The 18,936-nt window shown below is 46.5% G+C and overlaps 1 protein-coding gene across 2 annotated transcripts in view; it reads left to right on the forward strand.

Annotated features, from left to right (window-relative positions):
* The first annotated feature begins 424 nt into the window (after window positions 1–424).
* Window positions 425–18,936, forward strand: part of SSH1 (slingshot protein phosphatase 1) — a 58,319-nt gene continuing 39,807 nt past the window's right edge. Inside the window, exons 1-3 of one of the 2 annotated variants that reach the window (XM_037816993.1) lie at window positions 579–617; window positions 3,144–3,248; window positions 5,452–5,492. Coding sequence is in view for 1 of the 2 variants with exons in the window: in XM_037816992.1 (XP_037672920.1) it covers window positions 549–617; window positions 5,452–5,492 (110 nt within the window). In the remaining variant the exon portion in view is untranslated. Of the gene's footprint in view, window positions 618–3,143; window positions 3,249–5,451; window positions 5,493–18,936 lie in introns of both variants that reach the window. The other variant, XM_037816992.1, reaches the window with a different exon arrangement.

Genomic DNA, 18,936 nt, shown 5'->3' on the forward strand with positions numbered 1-18,936 from the left:
AAACAAATGGATTTCTGCAAAGTCTGCCCGTAGAAGGTTATTTCCTGGTCCCTGCACACCCCTGTGCAGTCGCGGCTCAGTTTCCCCGCCTGCGCAGCGCGCGGATCTCGGGGGTGGGGGGAGCGGGGAAGAGGGTGGCCGTGCTCGCGGTCGCGTGCGCGGCCCTGGTCCCCAGGCTAGCCCGGCGGGCGCGCGGACAGGATGCGGGTAGCGCGCGGGCAGGGAGTGTGTGTGTGCTTGGATGCACTGGGGACGAGAGGGATCCTTCCCGGCTTCCAGCCGCGGTCCTGGGGTCCCGCGCCCGGCCCCGCGCCGCGCACGCGCGCCTGGCCCCGCGCGCCGCCCCGCCCGCTGCGCCCGCGCGCCAGTCCCGGTGCGCGCCGCGCGGGGGGCGGGGGGCGGCGGACGCGGAGGGGGAGGGGCGGGCCCGGCTCGGCCCGGCCGCCCGCGCGCGGCTCCTGGAGGCGCCCCGGGCCCGGCCCGGGCGGCGGCGGCGGCGGCGGCTCTAGCTCCAGGCCTTGGTGGCGCCAGCGCGCCGTGCGGCAGCCATGGCCCTGGTGACCCTGCAGCGCTCGCCCACGCCCAGCGCCGCCTCCTCCTCGGCCAGCAACAGCGAGGTGAGCCCCGGCCCAGCCGAGCAGCCGCCGCGCCAGGCCTGGGCCGCCGGGCTCCCGCGCCGAGGCCGGCCCGGCCCAGCCGCGGCCAGCGGGAGGTGGTCGCGGAGCGGGAGGGCGGCGGGGGACGGCTACGCGGAGGTCCGGGGCCTGGGGTGGGGGGTCCCCGCTGTGAGAACCCGCTGTGCGTGGAGTGAGACTGTGTGCAGGTGTGACTGCCGTCGGGGAGACTGGGGGTGCGATTGGGGCTCCCATCCGGGGTGACGGACTGGGATGCGTGTGCGGGAGACGGGGTGTGCGTTAGGGGCTCCCATTTGGGCGTCTGTGACTGAGACGCCGGTCCTGAGATCTGTGACCCAGTGACTGTGGCGTGCCGCTCTCCTGTGGTCTGTGTGTGTCTGTGGGACTTCCGGACCCACTCGCTGGCAGCTGTGCCTGCGCGATGCTGGGTGAGAGGTGCTGGCGGTGAACGTGTGCCACCAGAGTTCTGGCTAGACATGTGTGTGACTGTGGGCCTCTTGTCTGTGTGGCCGTCGGGACTTGTGGCTGTACCTCTTGAGTGTCCGTGTAACTGTGCGACAGTCTGAGTGTGCTCTGGACTCTGTGTGACTGTGTGTCTTATGTTTTTGTGTGTGGCTGAGTCGGGGTTTTCCATTTTCTGATACCATTCGGGGTTGTGTGTTTATATGCGTCTAGCTGCGTGGTTGTCACCCGTTCCGGGGGTTTTTGTGGCTGCATGGGTGCATTTTGGAGCCTTCTTGCTCTGGGGCAGGTTGGGGAACTGGTGCCCTCAAAGTCTGCAGAGCGGAGCCAGGCTGGTCTGCTGGGGGTGGGGGTGAAGGAAGCCCTCCAGCAGTTCACATTTCTGCAGCTGCAGGGCTGTCCCGCTTGTCCCCTGCTCTCACACACACCCCTCTTAGAGAATGCCTCAAAGCCTCCAGTCTAAACTCAAATCAGTGACAAGGCATAGTGTTGGCCTGAGGACGAGGAGATCTTTAACTGTGTTTAGGGAAGGGATAGTGAGCTCAAGGCCTTGCAGGCCCTGGAAGTTGCCAGCCTGGGCTGTTCATGCTCTCTCTGTGCGAGAGAGCTAGGGAAGTTGACTGATAGCATGGGAAAGGTTGTGTGTCCCTGTGAGACAGAGACAGAGACAGAGCAGAGGACTTGTATTTGGTTTAACAGCCCTATCTGTCCTGCTCCTGGCCTCATTTTGCCATCACCGGCAGGAACATTTTTGCAGAGTGGCTATTAGGTTGGACCTCAGCTTGGAGAGGCTGTTAAGAAGTTATCTTGTCTACTAACAAGAGGCTCTAATAGTTCCTCCTCTGCACACTGATTAGAAGCAAAAGAACATTAGTGGCAAGTTGCCTGCAACTGAGAAGTTAGGTCTCAGTAGCTCCTCTCCTCTCCACAAAGACGTCTGTTCTTTTACATCACTCCTATCGCTGCTGTCTTGCAGTTTACAAAGTACTTTTGTGCACTTAATCTCATTTTCTCTTCACAAAAACTATGCGAGATGATGAAAAGCCTGGCTTCAGGCTGGGGTTGTACAGAGAGCCTCTTGGCCCAGATCTGCTGATTCTAAACCCCACGTTCCTTGCATTACTAATACCTTGTCTATTCTTGTCTTAGACACATTTTTGAATTTTTATTTTATTTTTTTTACTTGAGATATAATTCACATATCATGAATTTTAAATGGTTTTAAATATATTGATGAGGTTGTGCAACCATCACCACTAACTCCAGAACATGTTCATTTCCCCAAACGAAACCCCATGCACCTTAGTCAGCACCCTCTAGAACCCCATTCACCCCAGCCTAGACCTCTGGACTGACTTTAGTTGGGTTGCTTCCGCTCTCTGTGCTTCAGCTCATTTGAAATAGATGGGAGCAAGACTGGATTCTTCCTTAAGTGTGAATTCTTTGGCATATGTAGCTTTCCTGAACTTCTCCCAAATAACTGACCTTAGAGTGCCTTTCATTCCAAGAATCTTAGAGAATTACTGAGAATTACATTGCTTTGAAGTCTGTACCCCCAGAGCACTTCATCACTCATCAAAACGCAGCTTATCCCTTGAGTCAGAGATGCTCAGAGCAGCTGTGGCCAGACCCGCTGCACGGCGTGGGAAACAGGGAAATTGTGGCTGGAGTAATGCAACTCTCTCTTCCCATTTTCTCTCTCGAATTTTTTCTCTCTTTTTTTTTTTCATCCTTTAGTGATCTGATTTATGTATTTTACCGCTAGTCATCTCCACTCCTTTTTGAGTATAGGCAGAGAACAGGAAGAGATAAATCAATAATTTTCAGGAATGAATCATAGCATTGTTATTTTTGACAAATGGTCAAGGTGACTAATTTTCATGGGCAGATCTCCAGTCACTTTTTGGGGTTGAATCGGGGTTTCCCAACCCTGGCTCTGTTTACATTTGGGGCTGGAAAATGCTCAGTTGTGGTAGTGGTGGTGGTGGTGGGGCCCTGTCCTGTGCATTATGGGATTTTCAGCAGCACCCCTCCTCTATCCACTAGATGCCAGTAGCGCCATTTAAAATGTCTCCAGAAATTGCCCAGTGTCCTCTGGGGGACAGAATGACCTCCAATTGAGATCCGCTGGATTTGTTCCGACAATCTCTTGTAAGTTTGCTTTTGTTGTTGTGTGAGTTGTTTTGTTTCATTTATGCTTCATTTGAGGACCAAAGCTTACAGCTCACAACTCTGTGGTCAGCAAAGCCTTCCCTGGCTTTTCCACCTCTCCTTTAGTTTGGGGTAGGGAGAGATAGATGCCCCTTCATAATGCTATACATATATTATCTTCATAACACGTAGGGACTCCAGGACCCTCTGGTGTGCTCATTTTTTGTTGAAGCTGCACCTCTTGGGGTGTATCCCTTGCTCACCAGGCCCCTCCCTGCATTTGCTCTGTGTCCTTTTCCCATCTCCATTGGCTTCTGTCTCATTCCTGTCCCGGATCAGCTTTGCATCTCTCCCAGCCATCGCTGCTTTCCAGGTTTCTCTTTCCCATTCAATAGGCGCCTCTGTGTAACATACAAAACATGCCAAGTCCCAGCGGTGAAAAGTCCTACGGGTTTGTGTGTGTGTGTGTTTTCTTCTCACTTTAGTTTTCTCTCTGAAAGAAAAAAATAATAAAGAAAAATGGCTTTCAGGGCTTAAGTTGTAATTCCTTTTGGAGTCTAACCTCTTGGCCTTTAGCTTTTAGAAAATATTAAATGTCCCTTACCTGCTTTTATATAAATAAACCAATAGCACAGGAAGTTTCATATTAAACATTTAAGCCTTTTTGAGAACCACCAAAAGCTTTTGCGATCTGCAGATAGCCACCTTCCACTGTGAAAGACTTGTCCAGGATGTTTTTTTTAAAATCCATGTGCTGGAACTTAAAATGGTTATGATCACTCAGCTGTCACCTCGCTTGAAGGAGAAGATGGATTCTTTCAAAGTGTTATGCCCCAGTGACATGGAACTCAGAATAGGAAGTGAGATCTGTTAGGTTTGTACGGGTTAATGTGAAACCCTGATACATCACAAAGTAATTCGGGCAGGGAATAAAAATGTATTTCCAGTTCCCCTGAGGAATTGGGGGGAAATGCAGAAATATTAAACTTCCCCACCTGGGGAATTACTGAGATTCTCACAAGCATTGGGGACTACCATTTTAGTAGGCTGAGCCCTCAATCTTGGGACTTGCCCGTATGAAGCTCGTTACTGCAAAGGAGAGGCTAAGCCTACTCATAATTGTGCCTAAGAGTCTCCTCCAGAGAACCTCTTGTTGCTCAGATGTGGCCTCTGTCTCTCTAAGCCCACTCGGCAGGTGATGTGACAACCAAGGTTGTAAATCTTCCTGGCAACACGGAACATGACACCTGGGGATGAGCCTGGACCTGGCATCGTGGGATTGAGAAGGTCTCCTTTACCAAAAGGGGAAAGCAAAAGGAAACGAAATAAAGTTTCAGTGGCTGAGAGATTTCAGGTGGAGTCTAGAGATCATTCTGGAGGGCATTCTTATGCACTATATAGATATCCTTTTGTAGTTTTTAGTGCATTGAAATAGCTAGAAGGAAATACCTGAAACTATCAAACTGCAACTCAGTAGCCTTGATTCTTGAAGACGATTGTATAACTATGTATCTTACACAGTGTGACTGTGTGATTGTGAAAAAACCTTGTGTCTAACACTCCCTTTATCCAGTGTATAGACAGATGAGTATAAAAATGGGGACAAACATTAATTGAAAAATAGGGTGGGATGGGGGGATATATCAGGTGTTCTTTTTTATGTTTATTATTTTTATTTTGGAGTAATGAAAATGTTCAAAAATTGTGGTGATACAGCACAACCATACGATGATACTATGAACAATTGATTCTGCACTGTGGGTGATTGTATGGTATGTGAATATATCTCAGTGAAACTGAATTAAAACAAAACAAAACAAAACAAAAAAATTTTCATGCCCACCCCTTAAGAAAGAAAAGCAGTGTAAGAGCCAAAACAATTCTGGAAAGTTGAGAACTTAGAGTAAAAGAGTACATTGAGTAATAATGCCAGATAGGAAATGTGAAGTTATAGGAATCAATCTGCAATACTCTGGCAGGAATGTGGGTGAACATTTGGAAACCTGGAAATTCCTTCATGGAAATGACTCAGAGGAACAGTGGACCAGGATTGGTAAGGAAAGGGTCTGGCTGTTCAGAAATAGCCAGGTTTCCTGGACTTCTTTATCTTTAGCAGACACTAGAGCAGAAAACATGAGACGTGAGTCCTGACGCTTATTGATGGTGGTGTTGGTGATGTGACATTCTGTTTCTTTCTCTGTAGTTGGAGGCTGGCAGCGATGAAGATCGAAAGGTAAACCTCAGGTGAGCAGACTTTTAATTTTCCTTCATAAGTTTTTCTTCCAAGCAGGTAAGGAATACTCTTATTCCTTACTCAGAGAATAAACACTCAAAGAGAATACAGCAATTTTTAGTAGTGCTTTAAAAATCGTACATATATTGCAGTATACACAGACTTTACTAACATAGAACCTTTTGAAAAGAAGGAAAATAATTGTCCATCATTCTATAACCCTCACATTACCATAAGAACATTTGTATATATTTTCTTATGGATTTTATTCCTGCTTATTTTTTAAAATAATCATTATAATATGCCTTCACTTTTTGATCCTGCTTTTGGTAGCCTTTTGAGGTAAGCACATCACTGATTTGAAACAGACATTTAGTCCCCTAAGTTTATGAATTCAAGGTGTTTTTTTGTTGTGCTTGTGAGAAATCTTTAGGGATGCACGTTAAAAAAAATTCCTTAAGCTGTGGTCCTCAGCAGCTATAATCACTTAAGAGACACCAGAAGCGTTTTTGTTTTCCTTTGTCAAGAATTAATGCCTTCCCTTCCTTTGGGGTTTTTTTTTTTTAATTTTCTTTTTTTCTTTCTTTCTTTTTTGGCTCATAAGGGATCCTGCACTTTGTTATAATGTATCTTTCTGTACCAAGGAGCCAGCCTTAAACTCTGACTCTCAGAGTTTAAAAAAAAAGTAAACAGAGTCACAGGGATATTGTTTTTAAAAAATGTGTTTCATCTTGTGAGGAGGAGGAAAGTTAATCGGCAAAGGAAATATGCGTTCAGAAATTGGGGTCACCCGTTCATCACAGAGCGTGGGATGTTCTCCTAGTTCAGCTCCACGCAGAAGCACTGGAAATATGCTGAGCTCCTCTTTGAAGTTTTTGTGTGTTTGAGCGAAGGGAGGGAAAAACATTCTCTTTTATGGTGGCAAGCATTATTTCTAAAGATGATGTGTGTAGGGAAATAATAGCCTGCAAAAAATCAAAGCAATGCCTTATTTCAATTGCCGGATGCCCATTTTTAATGTTACACTCAAGAGGAAAGTCCCGTGATGGTGACATGTTTGCTCTTTCACCCTGCGGTTTTTGGTGGGTCAGGACCCAGTGGCCCTGCAGGCTGGAAACATGAGTTGAACCATGCAGACTCCCGAGTAGGGGCAGTCACGGGCCGTGCCTGCAGATCCTTCTCTCCAGGGTGGGGGAGGCTGGGAGAGGAGGAAGCAGAAGTCTAGTCTTTAGAGACTGTTTGGAGGAGGAAGAGGAACTGGGATGGGGGCTTTCTGACCATTTTTGGGGGCCTTCAGAGCAGCTGTCGGTGCTCATCTCCCTTCCCCAAGTTCCCTGCAGCCCTTCCCTGGGGTTGGAATCCCTTTGACCCCTGGATCCCACTCCTTCAGGCCTCTTTCCCCAGGTGGTAGCATTTAGATCTCTCTGGCTTATTTAGATTAACTTTGGGGCCAAGAACTATATTTGTTTTTTCCATGAACTTTAATTAGCTGATCGCAGAGTATTTTGAAGTGTAATGAATTAATAAAAACTTCAAATAGCAGTGATTTGAACATGTAAATATGGCCTGTGTGGCTAATAAAAGGCCCCTTTCTCTGTACAGTTTGAAGCTGGAGAGGACCTTATAAAGAGAAGGGAAGTAAGTTTATTGGTGACCCCTGTGCCCCACTGTATAGCAGGTTTATGGATTGCTGTATTTGATCCTTACCACAACCCTGTGAGGGTACATTTTCCCAGTTTGCAGGTGAGGAAGATGAGGTTGCACTTAGGGGATTCTGTCTTGAAACCGAGGCCAGTGTTGCTCTGAAATCCAAGTTTATCACGCCAAGCTGCCTTCCTGGAGACCAGTTTAGTTAAACAGTGGAATCGGGCATCTCGGACCTACAGGTGAGGGAATACGCCTAAGATCCTCCAAGTGGGCAGCACTGGGCCAGAACCAAAGGCTTCCCTGATCTGCAGTGGGTGCTCCGGAATGTGAAATAATTCTGACCACCATTAGTGCCTCTTTGAAGCTCTCAGCAGGTCCGATGCCTGCCATCATGACCATCCGGAGACCCTGGGCTGGGCTTGGGAGGCAGGGGCTTCTTCCCAGTGGGATACTGGGTTCGGAGCTTGGCTTTCCCTCTCCATTCACCCTGACATTTCACTCCTTCCCTTCTCCCGCCTTTTGAGGGCAAGGCTCCATCCTGCTTTCTAACCCTCCTGGCCAAACAAGGAATGTTCTTGTGTCCCTGGTTTAAGCTTTGACTGAAACTCAGTCACTCCCAAGTGATAATTTGCATTTTCATCCCTTTTCTCTCTCGGAGAAGAATTTTATGGAATAGTAAATTGGTTTTGTTTGTTTGTTTCGAGGGAGACTTGGGGAGGAGATTTCTCTTTGCATCAAATTTGATCCTAAAGGTAAATGGACATTATTTAGATTTCAAGAGGTGCTGGTAGGGAGAAAAACTGAGGACAAGGTATTTCTTTTTCTTCCTCTCTCCCTTCTGTCTCCTCTTAATTAATAGTTTCATTTTTCTGGTCACCCAGGAACTCATCTTTGATGCATTCACATCCAGGAAGTTGCCAGTTCACATGTATTGGACCTTCTCGGCGTCTCACCTGCTTTCTCTTTCCAACTGGTGATGCCTTCGTTCAAACCCTCCTACCTCCCCTGTTCCATTCCACCTGTCTCACCAGTCCCTCTACCTCAATTCATCCCCTCCTTCTCAGATACAGACTCATCTCGAAGCACCTCTTTCATGTCTTCCTGGTGGTCCCCAAAGCCTTTGTGCTCTGGCTCCACTCTCTTGCATGTGCTGTTTTTTAATCCGGTAGGACTGCTCCCTGCTCCTTGGCCATGCCCTTTCCCCAAGCCAGTTCCTTTTGCTGGGAAATCCTTACTGCCAGCTAAAAGTTGCTCCCGCCCTGACCTCCCGACCCCGACCTGACTTCCTCCTCTTCAGAGACTGCAAGTAGCTCTTGGTTTCCCTCTCTGGGACAGGTACCACAACAGCCTTATGTTGCAGGTACATGTGCTTTTGTCTTTTCCCTAACTGGGTGTCTCCCTTAGTGGCAGGACCTTAGTTCTCTGCCTGCACAAAGTGTGCCAACAATTTAAATATATTAACTTTGTTTTAACCCTACAGTAAGTTGCATACGTGTATGAGAAATAGCAAAGTGTACTGGAAAGATCAAGGGGTTTGGAGTCAGACCTAGGTTTGGAATCTGGCTCCTGGGCTAGTGACTGAGTTCCTTTACCTCTGTGCATTTGTATACATCTGGGGGTTACTGTACTTCTGTAAGTTACTATATATCCCTGGAGGTTGCTACACCTCTTTGGGCTACTCCATCTTTGTAGGTCTCAGTTTTTTCATCTGTAAAACAGACATAAAACTTTCAGGGTTGTTGGGTGGTGGTTGAAGCTCCCTGCCCAGAGTCAGGTGCACGATGGACTTGGGGAATGGGTGCTTTTTCAGTCTGCGTAAGGTTTGTTCACGTGCAGTGTTTGTTCACAGCACAGAGCAGCTAGAGGAGGCCGGCTGCCTACAGTGCTGTGCCCTCCAGGTCGTATGGGGTCCACACCTGGGAGCCCACTGCTGTCTTGCTCAGGGACCGGGAGCAGCCTACGTGCTCTCCGGAGCTGCACCCCTTTAAGGTACAAGAAAGAACACACACTTTGCAGAATCCGTGTTGCAATTCAGACAGTCTGTCTTAATGCATTCTGGGAAATATCTCAAGAACTGATCTCCTATCCAGAATGAAGATTATTGGTGAAAGCATGGTAGATCCGGTTTTCTCTCCTTTCCCCTGCTTTCTGTGTGTGCAGACTCTGCCGGCCTCTGGCAGTGCTCTTTTGGAAGCCGGGCTGTTTAGACTGTGGGAATTGGTGAGCAGATGGACCTGCTGGCAGAAGCTCCTGGCTCCCTCGCCACCCCGGGAGCTGCATCAGGCTGGCAGGAGACGTGAGTCATTGTGTGCCAGGCAGGACACCAGGGAGATAATATGACTGTGCTGTCCCCAGAGCATGGATCAGGAGTGAATGCTTACTTTTTTTTTTTTTTTTTAAATCCAACATTTCCAAGTCAAGTGCATGAAAATGTTGATGAGGATTTTTAAAATTTTTCTTTTTGACCACCTGCCCAAGCAAACATTTGGGTCAGAGCAGCAAGATTTTGTCTTCGCTGTTTTATTTGGTTATGATAATAAACTATAAACTCTCTGACACCTCTGTCTTCTCCCCACACCAGTCTGCCAGCTGACACCACCCTGATTTGGATTGCGCCCGTCCTCCCACCCTTCAGTCTGTTTTGTGCTTTGCTGGGGGAGGTGGGGCTGCTGGCTCAGACTTCAGGATGTGCGTTCTTTTGATGGACTAGCACGCGGGTTTGCTTTCCTGCGAAGGCTGGTTTCAGCCACAAACCCCTTTATTTCGCTGTTTCAGTTTCAAAATAAAAGGAAACCTCTACTGAAAAGTATTAAAAATAAGCCTTTGTCCTCTTGTGCCTGCTTATGAGCCATTCATTCGACAAATATTTATTGAGCACCTACTGTGTGCCGAACACTGTTGACGAGCTGGAAATACAGCTGTGCCCCCCAGGGACTGACATCGTCTTGGGGAAGAGACAGTAAGATAGTAACAGTGTGTTAGTAAGTGCTAAGGAGGGCAGAGGATATAAAAGTGAGTGCTTAAAACCCTCTACTCTGTTCATTGCCTTATGTACATTACTTCATTTAATCGCTGTTAAAATCCTATGAGGAAGGTTCTACTTTTATTCTATTCTGTGGGCGAGAAGACTAAATCTCAGAGCTAGGTAATTGGCCAAGATCCCCCAAACTCGATGTTTCCTTGACTCCAAAACGTGTGCTCTTAACCCCAAAATTCCAGAGCCATCTCTACTCACCCTCCCTCCCGATGTGTCACCTAATTCACTGGGAAGCAGAGTGTTGATAACCAGAAGAAACATGGCTCTGCGGTCCGTTCCTTCTGCTTGGACCCCAGCAGTATGACTGTGAGCTGTGAGTTGTGTACTATAAACAAGCCCCTTCATCTTCTTTAGTTCTATTTCTCCTACTCAGAAAAGGAATTGAAATACATCACCCTTTACAGGAGGCAAACTAGGTAGAACGACTGGGAAACAATATAAGACTCACTTCTGTGCTGTTTATCGGGTGACTGTTAGGTAGTACATGCACTTTATCTCATTTCGCCATCCCTCCAAGCCTGACAAGTGGGTGGTCTCCTTTTTTTTTTGGTTGAAGCCACTGAGTTTATGGTAATTTTTACAGCAGCAATAGGAAAGGAATACAATGTTAAAGCATCAATATAAAAATTATTGAAGTAATTTGAAAAATCGGAGAACCTTGAAATGATAAATGACAATATTCTTTACCACAAACATGATTAGATAATTATTTATAGAACGAAGGATCATTTGACCTGAAAATTTTCAGTTCATTCACCAACATAGAAAGTTAACAATTCTTAAAAATGTCTTCAATCTTATACTGGGGAAAATAGGCATAAAAATCTACCCCTAAAGTCAATTGGTAGACTTGTTTTTTTAATTCAATTTTATTGAGATATATTCCCATACCATGCAGTCATACAAAGCGCACAATTAATTGTTCACAGTAGGGTGGTCTCCTTTTAAGAAACTGCAGTTCAGAGAGCCAGTGAGAGGCCAGAGCCAGCATTTGAACGCAGATCTCTGGGCCACAAAAATCCCGTTTCCTACCCTTCTGCTGTGCTCTCTCAAACAGATGTGCAAATTTGTGCTCAGGCTGGTCCCTGCCTGTCCCCACACCCCTGACTTTATAGGCAATGACTCCTGTTGACTCATGATTTTAAATATTGGGGTACACATTTTTTAAAATTTGGGGGCTATTCTGTTGTGCTATTTCTTTCAAATTAACCCAGGAATTAGTTATGGCAATTTGTTGGTAGATTTGATTTTTAAATCGGGATTTGCCTTCAGTGTGTGTTAATTTTTGTTTTATTATTATTAGAAAACTCATCCCAGAGTGGGGACAAATGAGAACAGAGAGGTGAAGAGTTAATTTGGTTCTGTTGGAACTTAATTAAACTTATTAAGGTTAACTTAAAATGAGTTTTGCTCAGAGTCTAGTCGATTTCATTAAATTTTCGAAATACCTGTACTTAAGACTTCAAAAGAATGGCACAAGGCCCTGGAGTCATTCTTCCTACAAACGTAGCACAGCAGGGAGTGAGTGTGCACATGTACGCACACCAAGTGTGTACAATCTCCTTTCCTTGTGAGTGATGACAGTTCAGGTGATCCACTTCATGGTAAACGGGGCAGGGTTGTGAGGGGGAGCCAGAGCACTGAGTTCTGTCCCAAGGTGGGTCACTGCTGTGCAACCTTAGGCAAACCACTTCACCTCTCTGGGCTTCCCTTTCCTCCCAGTTAAAGTGAAAACACAGGATTAAAGTATGGCTCCCAAATCCAAGATTGAGTGTCCTTGGAGCCACCTGTGTAGTTCTGCATTTATATCATGCTTCTGATCACTTGCTGTAGATTTGTAGCAACTGTCAAGCATTTCTTTATTTCCACGGTGAAAACCAGCTCATGTATTTGCAGGCATCTAGCCGAGTTAGGGTTATGGTCTGACCCTGAGATGGCAAAAACTAGTCTGGCCACTGAGAGGAAGTGAATTCTTGACTTGGACTCACCTTCTTGGCCAAGCATTGAGCCAGCCGTGCTTTTTCATCCTCACCAGCGGAGTCATGTGCTGCAGGAGCTCTTTTGAAAGAAAGGACCCCTGCCTCATAACTCCTCTTTGGCACTTAAGCTGTGCTGTGGTCAGATGTCCAGATATGGACAGTTTATTAGAAAATTCCGAAGACTAGGACAACATCCAAACAAGTCCTTCTGCTTCGAGGAAGGCTGAAAATGAGAAAATGGGGTCGGTCAGAATACCCATGAGAAGTCATTTCCAAGGCATGCGTGAGTGATTGGGTTGAGGGTTCCCGGAACGCTTTGGGGGCTCAGAAGGTGAAAGCAGTGGTTTCTAAGGACGAGGTGAATGTGCTGGCAAGGAAACCATGTTTGTCTGGCTCGCGGTGCTGGAGAAACACAGTGGGACACGTGAGACAGCACGTCGGTTACAAAGGACACACGGGCAAGGGCTTGTGCGTGGATGGCTTCTGCATGGAAGTCCAGGCCGGCCACTTTGCTGCTGGCCTGACCGGGACCTCAGGCAGCCACGGACCTTTCCCAGGCAGAGGAAAAGTCCTCCTCGTTTGCAGAGCTGTTGTTAAGCTTAGGGAGACTCTTGTCCTGTCTAGTGTCCAGCCCTGGCCTAATACGTGGGAGACCATTATTTTCACTGGTGATGTAAGCCAGGTTGCCCCTCCTGCCCTTCTTTCTTCCCTTCCAGGGCTGGACTTGAGGTGCTTTCACCACCAAAGACCAAAGGGTGAACCAAGGGGGAACCTGGGGGGAGAAAAATGAATGCTTTCCCTATTTTCCCTGCAGGTCCCAGTGAAGCTTGTCAAATGAGCCATGGGCCTATACTTCCTCTCACACAACCCTGTGCCATGACATTGGTGCACGGCACCATACTTTTTATCTGGGAAGCATGATGTCTTGCTTGTTATTATTTTTACAGATTTTTTCCCCTGTCTCAAATGGCTCCTTTTGAAGCTATTTTTAAAAAGGCTCTCTGTTTCACAGAAGGCTGTCAGGAGGCCCTGTGTTAGGAAGTATCCAAGTATCTGGTGTTTTCCTTGTCCATCCCGGCACCAGCAGAATCCATTCCCAGTCAAGGCGTGGCCCTTGCTGGCCAAGATTTCTCAAGGTGTGTTTTCCCGAATCTCAGTCCAAACAGAGTTGCCACAAGGGCGGGGATGGTGGGTGTGATTTGGAAAGAATATTCCTCGTCACTTCTCAAGTGTCCAGGCATGCCTGTTTTGTGCTGTGTCTGTTGCAGGTGGAAATGTGGGAGAGGCTTTTAAATCGGATTGAAGCCTGCTCAATTGCTAGCCACCAGGGCAGCAAGAGGATTCCCTAAGGAACCTGCTTCCCAGGCCCCCAGAACTCCCATGCAAGCCACATGAGGTGGGAAGGAGAAGGATGACTCGTTAAGCAGCCTGGTAACGAAGGCAGTTTTTATTTAGAGTTATTTGCTTGATTTATAAATTCAGCCAACATGTAGTTAGTACCCAGGTTTGTGTTGAGTTCTGTGCTCAATGCTGGGGATTCCACATTGAGTAAAAAAGAATACCGACTGACCCTCCAGGGGCTGATGTGTGTCTATCAAACCTCATTCCAAAAGGGATTTGAAATGGCTTATAGAATTCAAAGAGAGCAATAGAATTTAAAATTAGTCAGAAAATTGGGGCAAGAGAAAGTAAGATCAAGTCGGGGATGTATGGTGTAATGTTGGTAACAGTTACCAGAGTTTGGCTTCAAGGCTGCCTTTGAGCTTCCTAGTTGTCAAAGCAAAGAGAGAAACAGGATCAGTTGCTTGAATCATGTTGTCCTTAAAATACAATCAGGTCATGAAATTACTGAACGTTTACTAGTCCCAGCCTTTGTTTATACTTACTATTGTGATGGTTATTCTAGGTTAGTCTCCACCCATGTTTATGCGTGCTATCGCAATAGTGGCCATTCTACCTCCCCTTGTTTGAATGCTTAAAATCCTTAGACCCAGGGAGACAGATATTTAGGCCTAGAGACCATCTGATCTGCTTCACCCTTAGCAATAAATTCTTTCTCTCTTTGAAACCCTGGTGTCATAGACTGGCTGTTTTGCACATCAGGCAGAGAACCCTGCTTTTGTTCCATATCACTACTAAGAAATTGCAAGTCCCTAAAATAGCTTATGTAAACTAGTGTGTTTTGTGTCTCTGTGTTTCTGTTTTTTATGTCTGACTCATGGCTGAAATTGTTTTAATTAAAGTTGTTAAAAAAAAAAAAAAAAAAAAAGCAGATCATTTTCTCTGAAGAGCTCTTCCTGCAAGCTGCTTCTGCAGGTGCTCATAAGAAGATCTCGAGCCATGGGTGGACTGCAGGTTGTCTTAGACTTGGCCCCAAGGCCCACAGGGCTGCTGCTGCTGCCTGCCCAGCCGTCAATTAACCTGCGTGTTCACGGTCTTAAAAGGTGAAGTCAGCAGCAGTGCTTGGTGCCAGAGCTGCCGGCCACCCTGAACACTGAAAACAGAATGCTGAGTCACATCCTGGGGGGGCTGAGCATCGCCGCTTCGCGTGCCCTCACAATGGAAGGCTCGCACAGGCAGGTTGGCCTCCTCGCTGCTCCAAAAATGTGGGCTCAGAGCAGGAAAATGCTAAAATTAGGTCTGACCTGGGCCAGGGCTGTGGATGCAAGAGTCCTCCAAATCGGGACACACACACACATCAGGAGGTCTTGGGATGGCAGAGCTTCCCCTGAAGAGCGAAAGTGGTCTCAGGACAGGAAAAAGATGTCAATTGGTGAGAGTTAAAGTATCCAAAAGATGGAAGGGGAAAGCTGTGAAAGAGATCAGTAATTATGAGCAAAAGAATGAGCTTCAGCTTTTATATGCCACCTCCGAGTAAGAAAAATTACACGTAGTGTTTTACCAAATTTCAGTGAAGTGGAATTTAAATAAATCATTTCCTTTTATTTTGGAATGATTTCGGACTTACAGAGAGTTGCAACGCTCATACAAAGAACTGTTTTCCTGAACCATTTGGGACTGAGTTGCCAACCTCATGCCCCATCACCCTTTAACACTGATACATTATTACTCTGTAATTCTTAGACCCCATTTAAGGCTTGTCATGTGTTCCAATATGCCCTTTGTAGCAAAAAGATCCAGTTCAGAATCACACAGTTGCATTTAGTTGTCCTGACTCTCGAGTCTCCTTCGGTCTGGAACAATCTTCCCTTGACATTTGGGAGGAGGACAGGGCCATCATTTTGTAGAATGTCCCTCAGTTTGGGTTTGGTGTTTCCTCACGAGGAGATCAAAGTGGCGCATCTCTGGCAGGAATAGCCCAGGGCAATGCTGTGTCCTTCCCTTCCCACCAAGTCCTGCCAGGCAGCACGGGATTTCCACACATCCCGTTACTGCTGATGTTCCCTTTGATCCCTTGGCTTAGGGGCTGAGAAGTTACTCTTTTCCATTTGTCATTAAGAAGTATGTTTGTGGGGGGAGGGGGATCTTTGAAACTATGCAGAGGTCCTCTTCATCAAACGTTTCCTTTCTTTATTTATATCAGTATGGACTCTTTCTCTCCTGTTTTATTTAGTGGGTTATGAACATGGCTATTATCATTATTTGGATACTCAGATTGTCCCCAGTTTGGCCTGTGGGAGCCCCTTCAAGCTGGCTTCCGTGTCCCTTTGACGTGTGTGCCAGTTTGAATGTATTATGTCCCCCAGAAAAAGCCATATTCTTTGATGCAATTTTGTGGGGCAGACAGAATAGTGGGGATTAAGTTGGAACGTTTGAATTAGGTTGTTTGCATGGAGATGTGCCCCACCCAGCTGTGGGTGGTGACTCTGGTGGGATACTCCCATGGAGGTGTGACCCCACCCATTCAGGGTGGGCCTTGATCAGTGGAGCCATATAAAACATGCTGACTCAAAGAGACTGGATGGAGTGCAGCTGGGAGTGATGTTTTGAAGAGAAGCAAGCTTGCTAGAAAGGAACGTCCTGGGAGAAAGCCGTTTTGAGGCCGGAGCTTTGGAGCAGATGCCAGCTGCCTTCCTAGCTAGCAGAGGTTTTCTGGATGCCATTGGCCATCCTCCGGTGAAGGTACCTGATTGCTGAGGTGTTACCTTGGACGCTTTGTGGCCTTAAGACTGTAACTGTGTAGTGAAATAAACCCCCATTTTATAAAAGCCTAGCCATCTCTGGTGTTTTGCATTCTGCAGCATTAGCAAACTAGGACAACGTGACTCTCATTATTATAATTTGCACACTTTCCTGCTTTCTGGCACCTGGTGGCCCAGGCTGATCTTGTTCTTTCCCTGATCCAGCCATTCCCCAAAGGAGTCCTGATTCATTTTAGCAGAGAATGGTTTCTAGAAACAGCAATCTTGGCGTTAGGTGTGCTCATTGCTGTTGGGATGTGTTGCCGCTCCCAGACCCGCTTAGGGGGCAGGATGTGTGTGTGCGTGTGTGTATAAATGTATACACACACACACATTTGTATCTATATATATATTTTATATCAACTTAAATATATTGAAAACCATGGGTTCAAACGAATACCTTCCATTCCAATCCAGCGCTACGGAGTTCATTCTAGTTTTCTCTCCTTCCTTCTTTGTAGCTGCCTTCTCTGGCAGTGAGAAGCCCATCATCCTTAAAATATTTATTCATTCGATGAATTTCCCCATCTGTGACCAACTTCCCGTCGGGCCGCTGCCCCCTCCCCTGCATGGCTGCCCTCCTGGGACACCACACCCACCCCGGACCCCTGCCTTGCTGTGCCCCACTGAATGGTTTTAGGACTGAATTGTTGGGGAACGGAGGGGGCTGAGGAAGGGAAGGGGACTTTCTGACACTGTGTTTTCCTGAGGTTTGTTCAACAGCATCGTGTTTAGGAGTCAGACTTCCTGACTTTTTATACTGGGAAAGTTTGTAAAAGTTTAAAAAGAGGTTTGATCAAATGACCAAGTAATGTGCATGATTTTAAGTATGCTGTTTTGGTAATCTGAGTGAATTATGCTGATGGATTTGTCCGTCTCCTGAAATTGTGGTGAGTTTGGTTATTTTGTTTGGAGAAAACCAATATTTACTAGAAAAGACTGGTACTTGGTGGGTGTTTGGTAAAAAAACTATTGGTGTTCACCTGTCACTCATCATTATAAAATGTTCTGCACTGATCATGGAAAAATATTTAAAAATTAAAAAAAAAAAGGTTTCCTCTCCCAGCTTCTCTTCTTTTTGTCTGCGTGAACTTGGGCAAGTGATTTAATCTCTGAGCCTCAGTTTCCACATGTATGAAATACTAAGCATTGCTGAGGATTAAATCAGTTAATACATGCAGTGCGCTTAGCATGGCACCTGACAGCGGTGCCTATTTTTAGCATTACATTCCTCACCACCTTCTGAGCACTAAGAGGGATTCAGTGATGGAAAAGTCACAGCCCTAGTTCTCAAGAAGCTCACAGAAAGAAGAAAGTAGAAAGAAGAAAACACTAGGACAAGGCAATATGGAGAACTTAGTTGTTGCTGTGTGTTCCAGTTTGCTAATGCTGCCATTATGCAAAGTACCAGAAATGGATCGGCTTTTATAAAGGGGGTTTATTTGGTTACAAATTTACTGTCCAAAGGCCATGAAAATGTCCAAATTAAGGTGTCAACATGAGTAGACCTTCACTGAAGAATGGCAGTGGTGTCCAGAAAACCTCTGTTAGCTGGGAAGGCATGTGGCTGGCATCTGATGTCCCTTTGTTCTTGGGTTGTGTTCCAGCTTCTCTTTCAGCTCCTGTGCATTTTTGGTTCTTTATCCCAGGAAGTTTCTCTAAACGTCTGGGGGTCCTGTCTTAGCATATCCCAGGGCAAACTCTGGGCTTCATCTCTTAGCTTAACATCTCCAAACATCCTTCTGTCTGCATCTCCAAACCAAATTCCAAGTGTCAGCTCTTAGCTTCTCTGCTCTGAGGTCCTTCTGTCTGTGAGCTCTTTTATAGGACGCTAGTGATTAAATCAAGACCCACCCTGAATGGGTGGGGTCCATATATCCATGGAAATAATTCAATCAGATGTTTCACCCACAGTTGATTGGGTCACATCTCCATGGAGACAAAGGATTCCAACCCAGTTAACACTAATACACCTGCCCCCACAAGATTGTATTAAAGAACATGGTGTTTTGGGGGGGCATAATACATCCAAACCAGCACACTGTGTTTGTAGCACTTGGTTGTCAGGAGGATCTGACCGCCAGGTGATTGTAACACCACTTACCGCATTTTTATGGGGAGTCTCATCTGTCCAGCTCATCCTGAGTGGGGTAGTGTTCCAGCTGCTCAGAGATGACTAAGGTGAATTAGTCATGGAAGCTTTGAGACTGCAGAGAAGGGCAGCTCCATTAGTTTGTTGCACTGGTATTTATTTATCAGGTACAGAGGGAGATTAGAGAATGAATGCATGTTCCTGCTTGCGTCCAGACTGGAGTGAAGATAACCTCGGCCAGCAGGTAAACTGGTTGAGGACCAGGAGCTGGGGTTACCATCATTTTCTCAGGAAATGATGTTGTGTAAGCAACATAACTTCTGAGCCTCAGTTTCCTCAACTGTGAAATGAGAGAAGTTTCTACAAGATGCCTAAAGGCAGGAGCCATGGCTTGCCGCTGGATGGCTAGGGAAGGCTTCCTGGAGAAGATGGACACTATTTGGATAGGCAGGCAGGAGGGAAAGAAGACTAGAAGGGCTTATGAGGACAGTGGTAGGGATAGGGATATAGAAGAGAATAGTGGGGTGCAGTAGGGGAAAAATAGTGTGAAGGGTAATA

Source organism: Choloepus didactylus, chromosome 23 (genome assembly GCF_015220235.1).
Source record: "Choloepus didactylus isolate mChoDid1 chromosome 23, mChoDid1.pri, whole genome shotgun sequence".
Taxonomy (NCBI): domain Eukaryota; kingdom Metazoa; phylum Chordata; class Mammalia; order Pilosa; family Megalonychidae; genus Choloepus; species Choloepus didactylus.